At 39.3% G+C, this 17,632-nt stretch overlaps 3 protein-coding genes, 1 long non-coding RNA gene and 3 other non-coding genes across 8 annotated transcripts in view; 5 read left to right on the top strand and 2 right to left on the bottom strand.

Annotated features, from left to right (window-relative positions):
* The window catches only part of LOC6629194 (cytohesin-1), a 48,735-nt gene extending 38,685 nt beyond the window's left edge, over positions 1-10,050 (bottom strand). Inside the window, exons 1-2 of one of the 2 annotated variants that reach the window (XM_002051560.4) lie at positions 9,679-10,050; positions 8,998-9,071 (exon numbers count right to left, since the gene is read on the bottom strand). In XM_002051560.4, the coding sequence (XP_002051596.1) occupies positions 8,998-9,071; positions 9,679-9,757 (153 nt within the window). In that variant the 5' untranslated portion in view covers positions 9,758-10,050. Of the gene's footprint in view, positions 1-3,471; positions 4,018-8,997; positions 9,072-9,678 lie in introns of those variants that run through there. The other variant, XM_032437743.2, reaches the window with a different exon arrangement.
* LOC26531147 (uncharacterized) lies at positions 7,568-8,320 on the top strand. Its single transcript, XR_001450142.3, has 3 exons — positions 7,568-7,983; positions 8,065-8,127; positions 8,184-8,320. It is a non-coding gene; the product is annotated as an uncharacterized lncRNA (long non-coding RNA).
* A 224-nt stretch (positions 10,051-10,274) lies between the features above and the next one.
* LOC6629193 (activator of 90 kDa heat shock protein ATPase homolog 1) lies at positions 10,275-14,682 on the top strand. The gene is made up of 4 exons (XM_002051559.4): positions 10,275-10,653; positions 10,730-11,378; positions 11,451-11,586; positions 14,194-14,682. Exons 1-4 carry the CDS (start codon positions 10,506-10,508, stop codon positions 14,335-14,337), a joined length of 1,077 nt encoding a protein of 358 aa, XP_002051595.1. The 5' UTR covers positions 10,275-10,505; the 3' UTR covers positions 14,338-14,682.
* Positions 14,683-14,901: 219 nt separating this feature from the next.
* TRNAG-GCC (transfer RNA glycine (anticodon GCC)) lies at positions 14,902-14,972 on the top strand. The gene has a single exon. It is a non-coding gene; the product is annotated as a tRNA-Gly (tRNA).
* Positions 14,973-15,488: 516 nt separating this feature from the next.
* On the top strand, positions 15,489-15,559 carry TRNAG-GCC (transfer RNA glycine (anticodon GCC)). Its single transcript has one exon. It is a non-coding gene; the product is annotated as a tRNA-Gly (tRNA).
* A 408-nt stretch (positions 15,560-15,967) lies between these two features.
* On the top strand, positions 15,968-16,038 carry TRNAG-GCC (transfer RNA glycine (anticodon GCC)). The gene has a single exon. It is a non-coding gene; the product is annotated as a tRNA-Gly (tRNA).
* A 68-nt stretch (positions 16,039-16,106) lies between these two features.
* The window catches only part of LOC6629189 (zinc finger protein 814), a 42,054-nt gene continuing 40,528 nt past the window's right edge, over positions 16,107-17,632 (bottom strand). The window contains exon 5 of the mRNA XM_032437632.2: positions 16,107-16,470. Coding sequence (XP_032293523.1) covers positions 16,149-16,470 — 322 coding nt within the window. The 3' untranslated portion in view covers positions 16,107-16,148. The remainder of the gene's footprint in view (positions 16,471-17,632) is intronic.

Consider the following 17,632-nt stretch of genomic DNA (forward strand, 5'->3'; position numbering starts at 1 on the left):
CCGCTGGGTCAAATCCCCGACCGCTCTCTCACTTCTTTGGTGACGGTGACGGTGATGGCGACGGTGACACAATGTGCAGCCAATCAAGCATTGCAAATCCCCACATGACCGACCCCCTGGCCAGATAGACGAGCAGCTTCTGCAGCTCGCTGGACTGCATTCATTCAAGTTGATGATGAGAAAAATGAGAGAAACGTATCGCACTTTGATGTTGTTTTAGTGGCTTCTGCTGCTGCTGCTGTCCGTTGACATCGGCATCGCCAGAGGTTATTATACCCAGTTAATAAACCGCAAATTGTGCTGGCTTCTTCTTTGTCTCTCACTCCACTCGCTCAACTTATTGCATTTGGTTATTGTATCCCAGTCGCCGGCCTTTGACTTGTCGCTGTCACGCATTTGTTGACTTTTCTTATGGATATATTGACTAATCATCATTAGCCGTTTGTTGGGCGGGCAACACAATGGCAAGAAACAGCGTATAATAGTAATTACAGCACATGTGTTCCATTCCGAATGGTTTCGCGCTAAATGCCGCGTTTCCACTAAGCGACATTCACCTCATAATGGCGACAAGTTGGCAGCACTTCTTTTTTTTTTGTAGACAGGGTCGTTTTGGAAGTTAAATGCAAATTTGAGTGCTAATTTGTTGGCCGTTGGTTTTTATCATTGTTGCCATATTTGCAATGCATTCAAAAGTGTCAACAGCACAAATACATTTCGCAGTAAAGTATTTAACAGGCAGATAAGATGCCCGGTAAATTTTGAAAGGTTCACTAGAGTAAGGCCAAACAATATCAAGCTTGACAAGTTAAAGTGCATAGTAAATTTAAAGGGAAAGCCAAAGTTTCTGTGGCTCTGATAATCAATGTCATACCTAGAATGATCTTGCATAAGAAATAAATAAATAAATAAAATTTCATTTTTATAGTAGTATAAGGCTGTCTGAAAGGGTTTTTAAAAACTTCGAAGGAATGCAGTCTAAAAACCACTCGATATCTCAATCATAACATATATATAAACTAATTTGTATAGTCGAAAAAAATGGTTATCTTTTATCTATTCAGAATTTCTAGAGCTTAGAAAATTCTCAAGATTGTTTACAAGGAGCAGACAAACGTCTATATTAGTAGGGATTTCTTGAATTTAACTGGAAACATTTTCTAGCTTAACTAACTCTTTAAGCATGCTTATGTCTAGCTTCTCGTAAAGGGGAGCTACTTGGGCTCACTAGAGCAATATATTGAAATTGCAAGCTGTTAATCATCTATGCATTACCTTGCATTTTATGGGCAGAGCTCAATTCAATGCACAAGCCACGTTCAATTTATAGCACACCATTTGAGTGTTGTTTTAATCAAATGATACGAAGCACTCTCGAGAGCCACAAGAGCTGAATGCAATCGCGGTTGCCAGCGCAACTGCTCGATGCTACAAATGGAATTCGTGGCCAGACAAAGGAGCAACGCATAATTCCAGTGTCACCAAGTGGCGGCTATTGATTTTTTTGTACTTTTCTCGTTTTTCGGGGAAAGCGCAAAAACTCAAAAATACTCGCAACCGAGTGCAACGGTAAAGTAGCCCAGAACCGCGCGAATGTCGGCAAAGTTGGCAGCGCGCGCCATTTGCATTCTTGGCACAAGAGAAAAAATAAGTTGGCAACACTCAACGTCCGACCAATTGATGCCCCAAACACACGCCTCAAACCCAACGTGCCGCTTGTAGTTGTCGGTGTTTTTGGCATGTTTCATTGGCAGGCGCGCTTAAAATATGCAGAAAAAGTCGCGACAAGACGCGCAGCAGGTGGATCGCCGGCCTGCTTGGCTTTTGCAGGAGCTTATCCACGCCCAGTTTTCAATTGCTTGTGGCACTGTTTATTGTGCGACGCGCGCGGCAGCACTTGATAAAAATGCCAGCACTAGAGGTCGCCACCCCATGACAATTGTTGTGGCTTGTTCCTTCAGCGAGACAATCAAACTACAAAGACGACGCGAGGGCTCAGTTGTGAAAACGCCAGAAAACTGTGAGATTTCAATTTCACTTTTTGTGGTAAGTGAAAGGGAATGCACATATTAAATCCTAACAGAGTAAATCTATCCAGTTCAAGCTTTCATTTCATGTATTCCATTCAATAATCTTTAACATTTTCATCCCACGCATGTCCCAACTTCTTTTGCGTATGTGAAACTTCTTGGAATTGGAAACGCAATTTTCGATTGATTCTGTTTTTCAGAACAGGACACGGATAGAGTTCACCACCCACTTGAATGGTGTGCGCGTCAGATAAACTACTCGCGTACACACATACATATATACATATATATGTTATATATGCATATATAGACGCACATATATTTATAAGTCTGGTAACCAGTTGTACAACTGGTGCAGCCGTCATTTGTTTTGGCGCAGTAAATTTGTTGTGAATTTATTTTTGGCAAACTTTTGGCCTATTGGGAAAATGGCAAAAGTGCTGTTGGCAAACGGCTCGGCATGGCCCTAACTTATATTGGCGGGGGTCGTCATGCGGTCTCCCAACTAACCTTCATCTGACTGCTCGCTGGGCCGTATCCTAACCTTTTCTATAATGATTTTTCGTGTCCCTTTTTTTTTTTTTTTTTTTTGATTTTGCCAAACAATTTTGTATCATTGGGCGTTGCTGTCAGAGTTCAAATAAAATTCGATTCACTGCTGCATTATTATCTACGCTGGCAGTTTATTTATATTAAAAACGTAAAAATAAAATTGATTGTTTTTTTTATTTAACGTGTAAGTGATAAGAAGTGCCTACGTATATATGGGTAGCTATTTGTTTTAGCCGTGCCTAATAATGATATGAGTCAGATGAAATATTATCAAACAAATAGTTGCTCAAAAGTTCAGTCATTTAACTTTTTTGGTAAACAACATTGGCATCGATGCTATTCCATTCCAGACATTCCATTCACATTTGCTTAAAGGCCATGTGCTTAACTTAATGTTAATTTCTTGAAAGAAAAAATTCCTTTGCCTGCCACAAAATCGCAACGCGTGTCCATAAATGTTTATTACTCAAATGGCAAACTTTAACAAAAAATAACATGAAAATAAATACATGAAAATAAATATAAAAAAAATAAACCCCCTGCTGTCATCAATGTGAGATCTCGTATAATATACATATTCTAACTGACAATAATTGACAAACCCAATAAAAACTACAACAAAGAGTCAATAAAGCGGAAACATGAAACTGACGTCACAACGACACGCATTTGTTTATCGGATCCATGATTAAGCACAAAGGTAAATACGAGTATATAAATATGTGCAGCTGCCTGGTCTAATATCGGGGAAATTTCGGCCTTGCCTCAAGCATTTTTCAGAAGTATTTATTATCTCAGATAAAGGTGACGCGTTTTTGTACTTGTAAATTGCTGACAAGAAAATAATACAATATTTGCATAGATATTATATTTTGTGCGGGATATTTACATGGTAGATCCAGGTATAGCGGGTATTAATTATTATTATATTTTATTTGATTATTTTGCGCACTTTTCTCACATTCAGCTTAAGAAATTCTTTTCAGCTTTTAAGCTTTTGCACGAATTTTTTCCTTTTGATAAGACAGCTTCTTATCAGTTAACTTTTCTCGGCAAATTTTTGTTTTCAACACTTTGAAATGTTTGCATGCGGCGGCATAAACAAGGCACACTCACATAAATAAACGAATTTATTTATAAATATTTATACAATTTAGTTTCACTCTTCTTTTATTATTTTGCACTAATTCTTTTGAAATTTGGTGACACTTTTTTGTTGCTGTTTTATAAAAACTAAAAATAAACAATATCGCGCGCCGGGCTCACTAAGTCTTTTGTTTTTATCTTTTTTTTTTTACTTTGGCACTCCGACAAAATGTGGGAATCTTTCGCACGCGTACGAAAATAAGACGAAAATTAATTTTAGTTTTCTGTTTTGAGTGCCGCACGACGCCGACTTCTTTCGTCCGTTACGTTGACATTTTGTTTGGATTCTCGACTGTTAATGCGCCTGGGCAACAACAACAAGTGCTTCGCGTGGTAAGGTCTAACAGCTTTCGGTAATGTTATTGCTCAATTGCTGTTAACGAGCTGTTGTCATGCTGTTGTACTCAAAGTGAACTGTAAGTGAGCTGTTATGCTCAACATGTACTGTTAAAGTGCTGTTAGACTTGAATGCAGAGTGAATTCTATGCTCTTCGCTGACAAGAGCATTACCAAAGAGCATTCGTTATCTCTTTTTGCCGACAGCTGGCTTTGCCGCTCACAACAAGTGTCTTAGTTAAGAGAACGCAGCATGCACCTATTCAAATATTTAAGGACTAAAGACAAACTGACTAATAATAATTGTATTCTTTTAGTAAAGAAACGAAATTTCAGAGTTTGAAATATCTTATTTTGTAACTAAACAAGCGAAAGATTTGAATAAAATTGAAGATATTTAAATGGAACACAATTAAGAGCGATCTAGAGTTATCCGTGAGATTGGTACAAAAAAATATATAATTTTTTTAAAATTAACTTAAGCCAAATTCAGACAGGGGTCAGCGTACAAATACTTGGAACGCGTGGAATTGAAACACGTATACAAGTGCAGTCATTTGCATGCAGACACCATAAACTGCAAATGCTGGTCACATTTGCGTCGCCTGGCCACTTCGATTAGTTTGCCATTGTGTGCTGGCCAGAAGAACAACAAGCTGCCAGGAGCTGCCAGCAGGCGGGTGGCGGAACGTGGAGATGTAGCTGGAAACGGCCATTGTTGCCACTCGCCGTCGTCGGTTATAACCTCAAAGCAGACGCCATAAATCAAAGTACAAATTTGCACTTTAAGTGCGCTTTCAATAAGTATTAGCACTCAAGCTCTTTGTTGTTCCTGTTGTTGTTGTTGCCGACCACATAAATCATAATTTAAAAGCTTGGCAAATGCACGACAGTAAAGTATAACAACAACTTAATGAAGTAGAACAAACAAACAAAACCTTGCAATTTTGCGTAAGGAATTTAAAGAGCAGCCGCTAATGAAGAGCATGCAAAAGAGAGTGAGCTGCTGTGACACTCGCAAGATCCGGATCAAATGATGACTAAAGCGCGCAAACAATACAACAAAATGGCGAAGGTTCAATGGAACCTGCGAAAGAGCGAGCCAGTTCTTAGTTGAACATTTTTATAAGCGCATTAAATTATTGATAAAGTTTTGTTGCCAAAAGGTTTATCAATATTCTGCGAGCACCGGAGTGACAGACAGTCCATCATCGTCTGGCAACGTGATATGCGGCGTTTCATGAGATAAGGCATTAGACATGCTTACGAACAGACGTTGAACAGCTGTGTGGGAGGGCGATGGCGAGAGAGAGAGAGAGAAAGAGTGCGCGCAAAAATCTAAGCCACCTTATCTTATTAGCTGCTGCCAAGCAAAATTAACAATCATAGAAGAGAGAGGGAAACGAAAGAGAAAACCCTTTGTTCATGATCATTTCTTTGTTTGGAAAGTGAAGAGTATATTTCAAGTCGCGCAATGTTTATCTTGCTGTGCCTCCGTTTATCCACATAGATTATTAACATTCCAAGCTTTTGTTTGTCACAGTTTGACAATTACTGATGTCAGTCTTACAGTCTTACAGTCACCAAATCAATCATGTATCAATTATTATTAATTACTTATTACACTGTGAACCTAGTTTCTTCTCTTTTGGGTGATTTGGGAGAGTATGTACAAAGGCATGACTACTCGCTTTTAATTGTGATAGGCGACAATTGAAAATGATTCATACGAAGCATCTGCGCAAATTGAATTGCAAATATTAAATTAATTTGAGGAATTTCATGGCAGATAACAAAATACATGGAAACGGAAGTCGCGCATAAATCATCAACAAAAATATATAAGAAATATGTTTCTCATCAGATCATATAAATTATAATAAACATAAAAAATATATATATAAAAACAAAAAAACAGAAATAGAAATTGCCCATTGGCACTAAATTATTATGTTTGAATCGAATTAAAAAAGAGACTCACTCACCTATTAAGCGAATAAGTTTTCTCAGATATTTTTTTTACATAGGTTTTGTCACCCTCTTTAAGCGGACACTCTACATTAGAGTGACAATTATGAAAGAGATTATATTTATAGCGGACACCCCTATTAGGCGGACACAACACACGCCGACCGCATTAAGCGGACTTGCACAAGAATTTATCTTTTTTTTCAACAATCATCTCAATACTAGATTTACTTTTTGTGAATGTGAAAGAATCGGTTGCATCTATATACCTTTTATGCTTAATGATAATAGAGCATACTTTTAGGCGGCGCAATACTTGTTCTACCCAACAGTGATGCCCATTTAGCTTTCTTTTTTCCTTTAGTCTAAATATCAACTAAATATTATTATCAATCATTTTGGATTGGTTAGCGGTTTTAGTATTGTAGAAAAGGAAAATTGAGTAAAAAGAAACGTATATTTTTAAAAAGACAACTAACGATGTGTTATAAATAGAAGTCAGTTTAAAGCAATTAAAAATGTGCCAGATTTGAGATATTTATTTCTTTATGTTCAACTCTTTCATCTTCATTAACTACACAAAACTTGGCAACACGACTGCGAATGATATGCGGGTATCATAAGCAAACAAATCTCCAAAGCACGAGACCAAAATTTCACAAAAAAGAGGGTTGGACAGACCGCAAGCCAAAAGAGGGAAAAAACGTAACCTAACTTAACCCGAAATCTGAACTCGGCTAATTACCGAAAAATTGAAATGAAAAAACCCTTCACCGGCAACGCGAGCCGTCAGTCAAAGAAGGATACGATTATTTATGCATTGCGGTAAATGGTAGCACAGGTATACAGCGAGAGAGAGAGAGCGAGAGAGAAAGATAAAACAGGATCAGCGACGAGGGGTCAGCGGTGCGAGGTGTCGATTACCTTAGCCAGGTAGCTGCGATGCATATCCAAGAAATGAAACCCGAAATTATGCGTAATAAGCCAAGATGGAAATTTTCGAGCAGTTGGTCGGAAAACTGCGCGAATTTCAATTTACGATCGGGTATTAAGAGCGTATGTAGGGGATTAGTGGACATAAAATACAGGCAACGCCATACTACCTGCGAGTTAAAGGTACAGTATAGTAATATATAATTTTTTTTGTCGAATGTTAAAGCATATTTATCTTAACACAAAGCACATTAAATACCTATTAATAAGATTTAATTTGAATTCAGTTTTATAATGTCTGAAAGTTTAAGAACTTTTCTTTAAGCAAACTTAAAATACAGTTGAAAATATTTCCTTTGTTTAGAGCAATGCGAAATAGTTAAATTTGTTTCAAGGTTTTTTGTATTTATAGATTCAACATGTGCACACATATTTTTATCACATTGATAAGGCTTGATGTGTGTATTTCTTAACCTGTTCAACAATTGCGATTGGTTTTCATAGCGGCACTTGGCACCTGTTCGCATATGTATTTATTTATTCATTCACTAATTCGTTCTGTGATAAGAAACTAGTCGATATTGTGACTCGGTTGGCGCACACTCACCTTGGTTTTGGATTTGTTTACGATTTTACGATATAGAAACTTGTACATAGCACAATAACAATTGCAGCAGCGATAACAACAAAAACAGAAAAACATAAGCCCGATCACGTTTTCGTTCCGAGAAATGTTTCTACTTAAATTTGACACGCACGATCTTAACAAAAAAAACTACTTTTCATTCATTTACAATATATATGAATATATTTATATATCGGCCCCGATTGGAACGCACTGCGTCTGGTAGATCGGCAGTCGATTTATCTGTCTGTCTGTCCGTCCGTCAGTCGGTCTAGGGTCTGTGTCTGCCGCGCGAAACGTCATCGATGACTAAGCGATGCGAGCAAGCCGTGAGTGATGAGGGCCGCGTCTTTTGCAGAATTTTGCATGCGGCCGCACAGGAGCGGCTCGCAGGTAAGTCGCGCAATTGGGCCCATAGCTTACACAAGACATTATTTTAATGTATATGTGTACAACGTTATTTTTTGTTTTTAGCTTACAAAGCAAATGAAAATTGTTACCTGAATGAATATTCATTGTATGATGACTGTAATTCTGGTAATTAAAAAATTTTCATTTCAAATGTCTAAAAGTAATCGACTAAAAATTTGTAGTCAACTAAATTGCCTGTATGTCGTAAAGTGCTCTGTTTAAACAAAAAATAATGAAAACTTAATCAAATAATATGTAATATACACAATTAAATGAAATGTTTCTTATTAGTTAATAATTATAGATTTAATTGTTTGGGAATACCAGCTGATATCAGATTTATATGCATTACTTTTTATAAAATTATTAAAATTATATTTCAATATGCAAATTGCAGTTTCAATTAGTCGCTACAAACCCCGAATGCGCTCCTGTAGCCCAGCTTTGTTTACAGTTGCTTTTCGATGCCGCTAAATACAGTTGCTCCCACGTTGCTTTGTCCAAAACAACAAAAGCAACTACAATAAGCTAATGTCAACGAAAAGTTCAAAAGCTGGGCACACTTCAAACAAACGGCACTTTTTTTATTGATGTCTAGCATTGTTGTTGTTGTGAGAGAATGTCAATGAAAACGTTAGACGGCAGAATAGAAGGAATTGAAGCGTCGAAGTCATTAAAAACTATCAAATAAATTTGAAAACAAAATAAACTTTAACTAGCAAATTGGACGTGGCAAAATGTGAAGAAACTAATTAGCCATAACGAACCAATGGAAGAAAAATGGGAACAAGAACGCGCGTGAAAGAGGAAGAACAGGTGCGGCGCTGCCCTCGTTGGGTGCTTTGACATTTGCAGTGGCCAAAGGTGAGCGACGAAAAGAGAGTGAGAGAGAGAGAGAGAGAGAGAGAGAGAGAGAAGCTGAGTTGGGGCAAGCGAGGTGATGATGCAGAGATAAGAAATGTGGAAATTTACTTATATTTTATTTTTGTAACTTACCTGAATCTCGAGCAAAAGCTCCTGCTTTTTTCTACGCAGCTCAATCAGCAGCTTTTGCTGCTCCGGTGTCAATTCTGCAAGAATAAAACATAATTCTTAAGCGTGCGCCTGCTTTTGTTGTTGCTGCTGCTGCTGTTGATTTGGTTAATTGGAACAGCGACATTCCACTCACACATTCACGCGAGCACAAGCGCACGTAAACAATACACACCCACACGCACACACACACACATACACACACACACAAGCTGCACTGTCAACATACAAATGCGCACGAGCGAGACAGGAGATGCTGCCAAATCAATACAATTACAACAAATGTGAGCATGTATTGTTGTTGTTTCACAACGGGCTGTCAGTTGTATTAATTGGTTTATTAGTTTAACGCCGCATTACGGGATTAAGTCAATTGAAGGCTAGTTTAATAGACACACATACACACGTACCCACACACAGACACAGACACAGACACACGTACACGCGCCCACAAGCAGCGTCGCTTGTTGCTTCAACACTTTTCACTGTGCCCTGTGCTGTCTCCCCCTCGCCCACGAACTAATTTGCATTTGGCATTCACACAATTTCACTTCAATTGCAGCTTAAACTAATCTTTATTGCCTCCATCTGGCTGAGCTTCTTTGTTTTATTGTTTACTCATTGCCCAGTGCGTCGTGTGTTTACCTGGCATCGAGAATTCACTGCGCCCCTTGGATATCGCACCGTACGATCTGTTGTCGAAATTGTCCATTGCGCTTATCATTGTGGCGGGCACGGTTATCACACACGCACACACGTTGCACTAGTTAAACATATTTTTTAACTTTTGTGTATTTGCTGGCGTTTTCATTTATTAAACACAATTAAATTTATCATAAACAAATCAACACAAAAAATTCTTTCGCCTTTTTCTTTCCCACTAGGGATGAACCAAATGGTGATGCATGGAGATGGCCCAAATAATATATATCGCAGCTATCGATAGTGAGACCGTACTCTGGCGTTGCCACACTGTTAGGACATGCAATCAGTTGATATCACATAATTTTATTCTTTTCACTATCATACACGTGAATATACTAAAATTTTAAAATTGCTTAGCCAATATATTATTTTTCTGTCACATTTAATTTTTCATAGACAGCTTACAATAGAAAAGCAAACCTTATACGACTTCTAGCAGTGTAGCAGACCATACTATGTTAGTTAACAGAATTGCTCCACTGCGGCGAATTCACTCCTCACAAACTATAAATTTGCAGCATATGTGTGACCAGTTACCAGAAGTCACGCGACTGGTGCACACTGAATATCGCTCATCACTAACCGAGACTGACTGCAAAGGCACTGAGCACTTTCGGATTTCCAGAAAATTCCAAATATTTTCTTAGCATAATCAAAAGAGCACTGTCAGGCAACACAATTAAGCGCGTCACAAGCACGGCCGACACTTGGGATCAGTGAATGCGAATATCAACCACATTTTAATACAGCAAACACGCAACAACGACATGGCCAAGTGGGGAGAGGGTGATCCACGCTGGATTGTTGAGGAGAGACCCGATGCGACCAATGTGAACAACTGGCATTGGACGGAAAAGAATGCGACGCCCTGGTCCAAAGAGCGACTGCCACAATTGTTTACCGACTTTAAAATAGGTGCGTTGCTCTTCTTCTGATTCTTGCAAAAATTCTAACCTTAATTTTTTGCTGGCACGGACTGAACGGAGTGCAGAACAACAAGACATCGAATGCGTGGTGGATTCGGTGGACAAGTGCAACGGGGAGGCGACCGTCAACAATCGAAAGGGCAAGTTGATATTCTTCTACGAATGGGAGCTGGTGCTCAAGTGGTCCGGCCGATTGCTCAAAAACAGCAATCTGAGCCACAAGGGCAAGCTGACCATACCGAATCTGTCCGAGGAGAACGATCTGGAGGACGTGGAGATCACGGTGACCATTGACGAATCGAACGACGAGTCGGAGACACTCAAACAATTCATGTACAACGTGGGCAGAGAGCGCATACGCAACCAGCTGGGCGTCTACATCAAGGAGCTGAAGGAGGAATATTCCAAGAACTTGATACTACCAAAGAAGGACGCCAACAGCAGCGACTCGACCGCGGAGGCAAACGATGCCAAGAATGCGAAAAATGCAGCCCAAAAGGCTGCGTCGCTTCCATCAGCCGCCGCCGCGCCCAAATCTTCCTCCAACAGCAGCGCAGCGCGCAGTGTTGGCTGCAAGCTGGACGTGCGCACACTCTCCATGACCGAGGAGTTCCATTGCAATGCCAATGATCTCTACAACGCGCTGACAAAGCCCGAAATGGTCACTGCATTTACACGTGCGCCCGCCAAAGTGGACGCCGTACGCGGCGGCGAGTGAGCATTCAAATGCCTTCTCCCCCCCAAGATGCGACATCAGCTCATATTGTACCTCATTTTTATCCACAGATTTGTGCTCTATGGCGGCAATGTGCTTGGCAAGTTTGAGGAACTGGTGCCCGAAAAGAAGATCCAACAGAGCTGGCGTCTGAAAAACTGGTCATCTGGTCACTACTCGAATGTCGTCATCGAACTGGAGGAAACTGTAAGTAAAATGCATGCAATAGCAATAGAGATCAGATTGGGTTGGACACAGTCCGTATTCATTTTCGTTGGTTTATTCCCTGTGCGTTTGTGTAAAGCTTGCAGAATATGTAGGCTCGCAGTAGAGTTTGAATATACAATTCAAAAATGGTCAAAAGATCATTTCTTGACTAAGATTATAGCTTCAAGTCTGTGAATTTTAAATTAGGACCTGTACTTGTAGTTTGTATATATATATACATATATCACTCGTGACCTCTTTCAAAGGGTTATTTCCTTATGTTTAAAATCAATGCTCTCAAATTCCTTTATTTGTATGTATTTTATCGCTGTTTTTCACAGATGTAGTTAAATTTGATGTTACAATCGACATCGTTCAGCGTGTAAACTTCATTCACCTTCCGTATGTGGATGCAGTCCTCGTTGTCACCGCAATTATTAGGTTCTCCGGGATACCACTTGAAGAACGTCGCTTAGCGACACGTTGCTAACGAATAGCATCAAACTCTGCCCGAGTCTGCAGATTAGCCAGATGTCCGCCTGATTCGTGACACCTATGCGCTGCCTCAAACCAGTTTAGCCCTGTCACAGAATCAATATAATAATTGTTGTCTCCTATTTTGTCAAAATGTCCCATATCGTCGGGTTTTTTGCATTGCTTGCGTCTTCCAAGTTTTGTTTTGTTTGTTTATCTAGTCTATCAAACTTCTCATGCAGCAGACGTTCAATGTTCTCGAGTTTATTTATGGATTCTGATTTCTGTGTAGATTCATTTGGGTCGACTTGCTTCTGTAAAGTCCTTGTGTGCTCCAATATGGGCTTGACGACTTTAAAGCAGTATCTGCCACAGTTAGATTCGAGCTGCCTCAACTCCTCACAAATCTGTTGGAGGGTATAATCAGTTTCTACTATATATTTGCAAAGTTCACGGTTATCACTTGCCTCGCTGCTCGCGAGTGCTATGAGGACTGCGATTAAGATCCCAATAAAATTGATTCGCATTGCGAATAACTCAATGTTGACAGTCGCAATGGCTTTCGCACACTAAAAATTCCTAATTGTATCATTATTATTATATATGCTGTTATCAAGAAACGAAGCTAAATTTGTGTATTTCAAATTTCACTTAAAACTGTCGCTTGATTATCCGGAAAAAAACATAAAGCATTTACAAATGCTTTTTTTAACTGTAATAACTTATAAAAATCAGTTTACACACAAGTTATTTGATACAGTATTAAATTAAATGTTGTAAATTGTTTTGTCAAAGGACGAAACCAAAACTTTATGATTTACAGTAAACAAAATGTTTTAATTATCAAATTTCTTCTCGCAGATAAAGTTATTTCTGTATAAGCAAGTTAGATCATTCATTTCGTAATCATGATTGATGCCCAATTCGACGCAATTTTCTGCGTTATCTTGGTTATTTGGATTGATAGAATCCCATCTTATGAACACTGCCTTCTCGCCAGTGGTTGACGACATATATTTGCCCTCTTCAGCTAGGTCGTTGATATCCAGCCAATAACCAGGTTTGGTTAACTTTGCTCTTATAGCATTGAACTCTTGTTGATTTTGCACACTCGCCAGATGTCCACCGAGTTTTATACACTTGGCTGCTGCTGCGAACCAATTAAGCTCTTCATTGTCTCCTATATAATAATATTTGGATCCAATTTTCTCAAATATACCTATATCAGGTTTGTCGTTTACCTTAACTATGCTGCTTAGATTTTTGCACTGATCTTCAAACTTTCCTTCAAGTGTCTGTAAGTTTTGTTTCAGTGTATTAAACTGTACATAAAACAGACTTTTAGTGCTCTCTATTTTTTCTAACATATTCGCCTTATGCTTATCCTGGTACTCGACATGCTTCTGCAATTCTGTTTCTAATATTTTGCAAGAGCCATGCAATTGTTCGTTTCTTTCTTGCAGCAAAGTTTCAATACTCGCATGTTTGATCATCTGTTCAGTTTTCTGTACTATGTCAAAGCTTTCGACCTGCTTCTGTAATGCCCTTGTGTGCTCCAATATGGTCTTGACGACTTTAAAGCAATATGTGCCACAGGTAGATTCGAGCTGTCTCGACTCCTCACAGCTCTGTTGAAAGAAATAACCACTTATTATGTTTATGAAAGTTCATTCTTCTAACTTGCCTCACTGTTCGCTCTTGCTGCGAGAATTGTGATTAAGATCCCTATAAAATTGATTCTCATTGCGAGTTACTCGAAGTTAACAGTTGCAAAGGCTTTTGCATACTAAAAACTCTTCATAGGAATGCTTCCTTATATATGCTGTTCTCTGGTCAGTTCAATGGACACTGATGCAATGCATCAGACAGAATGACAATTTAAATACGGCTGTAATCAAAACAGTCGGTATTTTTAAATTATAATTCCTTGAACTCTGATCCCCATATCAACAGCCTAGTTTCTTTAGAAGCCTTTCTCTTGTAATTGACCTGTCTTTCGATTAATTTCCGTCTTATATATATAACTATAAAAATAAATCAATATAAATATAAATATACTATTTAGCTTTCCATATTCTTTTTTTTTTCTGGAGCAACATTTATAATTATTTAAAACTTTTGTTCATTTTGCAGTCGTCCAGCACGATGATGACCCTTAAGCAGACCGGTATTCCCGCCTCCGAATATGATGCGATGAGGACAAATTGGTATCGATACTATTGGCATAGCATCAAGCAAACCTTCGGATTTGGCTCCTCCATATCTGATGCCTTATAAGCTGCACCATGAGCACATGGACACTGGCCAGGCCTAAATGCTTATTATCACACGAGTTCCATTCTACAGCGCTGCAAATTGATTTTCACCACCTTTAAGCTATCATTTCTGTGCGGCTGCGCACCGGCGCACTTTGTTAACACTTGAATACGGTATTTAAATTTATAGACGGAAACACTGTTCGACAGCAGCAGCAGCAGCAGCTCAGCAGCAGCAGCAGTAACAAAAATATTAAATAAAACAACAAATCAGGTCATTTAGTCATTGTTCAATCTATGCCACACACTCGACACTGATTCACACCTAATATAAACGGCGAAATAAATGAAAAATCTTAATGAACAACTATGCAATTTTAATCTAATGATGGGGAAATGGGTAAAGGGTCCTGTAAATAATGAGTTGCTTCAAAAGAGCTAATCAAATTATATTTCCTATAAAGCCAATCTACCGATCATTCAATAAACCCGTTTTGCTTGTGCCGCAGATTTGATAAGCAAACTTTTTCCAGCTGCTCATAGATGAAACTTAAAACTGGTATAATCCGATCGACTAATAAGCAAAGCATCGGTGGTTCAGTGGTAGAATGCTCGCCTGCCACGCGGGCGGCCCGGGTTCGATTCCCGGCCGATGCAAATTTAATTTTTTTTAACTCTTAAAAAAATTATTTCAATAATAAATTCATATATAAAATAATACCAAAACCAGGTCACAAGATAAGATTTGCATTGGCCAAAATGTATATAATAAATTGCTTATAAAATAAAGCATACGAACACTTTCATCTGATCACAGATGAAAATTGACATATCCAGTCAAGGAAATGTACCAAAAAGTGATCAAATTAAAATTGGTCGCAGCTATAATCTTTTATAAACATTTTAAAATAAATATTTGTAGGATGCAATAATATAGTGATCTTTAATACGTAGCAAAGGAAGTACGAAGTGTATTTTAAATTATAGAAACGACTCTTCCACTTAAATTATATGTTTTATCAAATCAGTATAATTAATTTGTATTTAATTTATAAATACATTGTTAATTACATACTATGAACTCTTGAACATATTTGTGCGAGCACTTGAGATTAGCTTTAGAGTATGGTCTTAAGCCTTAAGATGGTTAGTTTTGGTTCCCGATTCACAGAAGCATCGGTGGTTCAGTGGTAGAATGCTCGCCTGCCACGCGGGCGGCCCGGGTTCGATTCCCGGCCGATGCACATTTATCTATTTTATATTTTGTTTATGTATAAGCGCGATACATACATGACACATCTATGTGTATTACTTTTTATACGAACAGTCATATATAAACTAATTCAAGTCGATGCCTGTTTTTGGCCTACTTCACTTGGTTTATGAATTCGTTGTTATACTTATGCAGTCATAACCATGGAGCTTCAAATAATCTATGAATTATTTAAACACATGCTAATATATACATATCATTGTATTTTTTTTGTTAGTACATATTAGGCATTAACGGTCTATAGTTTCGTCAAGTGAATTTTGAAAAAATAAAATAACTGTGGAGTTAGCACATATAAAACAAAACTTTTTAAGTAAAAATTTTGTTTTTAATTTCCCAGAAGCTTAACACTATAAATTTTGATCCTCAATTTATAGAAGCATCGGTGGTTCAGTGGTAGAATGCTCGCCTGCCACGCGGGCGGCCCGGGTTCGATTCCCGGCCGATGCAGAACAATTATTTTATATCTTATTAATGCAAAGTAGTATCATTTTTTTGTAAATTAAACTATTTATAAGTCTTCGTAAATGCTTACCATGCTCTGAAGAGTTCCAAGTGCCTTATGGAATTGATTTCTTGTGCGTTGTTAAATGTATTTGATATTCTTTGAAGCTGTTGCTCTTGAAGGCGTCGGCACAAGCCGAACACTCGTAAATAAATTTGCCCGGATGTTTGCCCGTCTTGACAATATGTTTGCGTAAATTGTCCATGCTGCTGCACTGAAAGTCGCAGTGGGGGCACTGATGGGGCTTCTCCCCGGTGTGACGACGCATGTGACGGCTCAGATGACCCTTGATGCGCGCCCTGAACTCGCACTGATCGCACGAGAACCATTTGCCACCCTGGCCCATCTCTGGCTCGGCTGCATGCGACTTGAGATGCCTGCAGAAAAAGAGGGAGTAGAGAAAACTGTTAAGTATTCGCGCACTGCAAAGCCATATTTAAAATCTTCAGCTTGATTAGACGGTAAATTCCAGTGGCGGCTGTCCCCCAGCAACGCAGCCAGCAACTAATTGCTAATTTCGCATTCGAATCGCACGCTTGAAATCAAAATACAAAATACGAGTAAGTTGGCAACGACTTTGGGCAAACCAAAAGAACGCCACCGATCTTTACCGGCACCGGGACAGGCAGCGGCACCAGTAGCCAACACCAAGACCCAATACCCTCAGATGGAGATCAGTTTTGTAAACAGCGGCAAAGCGCATTTGGAAATGATCGTTCGCAGGGTTAGGCTCTGGACGCTGCGGCCAATGGGATATACAAAACATCCTAATATATTAAAAATGTTTATTCAATGCATAGTTAGATATGCATAAATATGTTATGTGATTATCACGTGATACTACAGTAACTGGTGCATTTTTCCAGGGTAAAAACGGAAAAACAGAACGGAATTGTTCTCAACGAAAAAGTGATCAAGGACTCTTTCCTTGACCCGAACTCCGGCGTGTATGTCATTTCAAGGCTTTCGATATATAAAATATATTTAAAATATATTTTTAGTAACGTGTCTCGCTGATCTTTGAACCTATATGCCCGAACGAAGCGACTGCTATACACGACTGAAGGGTGCACACAGTTACGCGCCTTCAATTACGACCCGATGCCGGTTCGGGCTTTTCGAGCTGTGCTCGACTCCCCTGTGCCCAGAAGCGGGATCGAGGCCTGCGGCTGACGCTCATTTGTTGCTGGTGTTGTTGTCCACTCCACTTATCAGCTACTGTCGAAACCGAGGACTCACAATTAATTGCCAATGTTCTGCGTGGTCGCCGAATCGGAATCTGTGTGAAATCTCAGGCACAGCTACAGAGGCGGGGGTGGGGACGGAAGCGAGGGCGAGGGCAACCCTAGTGCGGTTCATGCGCAGTCGGTAGGCTTAATTAGCGGCAAGTAATGTTGCCGCTGTTGCAGTTGCAGCTTCGTGCTTGGCAGCAAGTTGTAGGAGTTGCCTCCACCTCCTCCAACTCCTACTCCTCCTCCAACTGCTCCCGCTTCCCTCCCTCGGTGCGTCGTCTCGGGCGTCGCTTTGACCGGCGTCCGG

The sequence above is a fragment of the Drosophila virilis genome, chromosome 4 (assembly GCF_030788295.1).
Source record: "Drosophila virilis strain 15010-1051.87 chromosome 4, Dvir_AGI_RSII-ME, whole genome shotgun sequence".
Lineage (NCBI taxonomy): Eukaryota > Metazoa > Arthropoda > Insecta > Diptera > Drosophilidae > Drosophila > Drosophila virilis.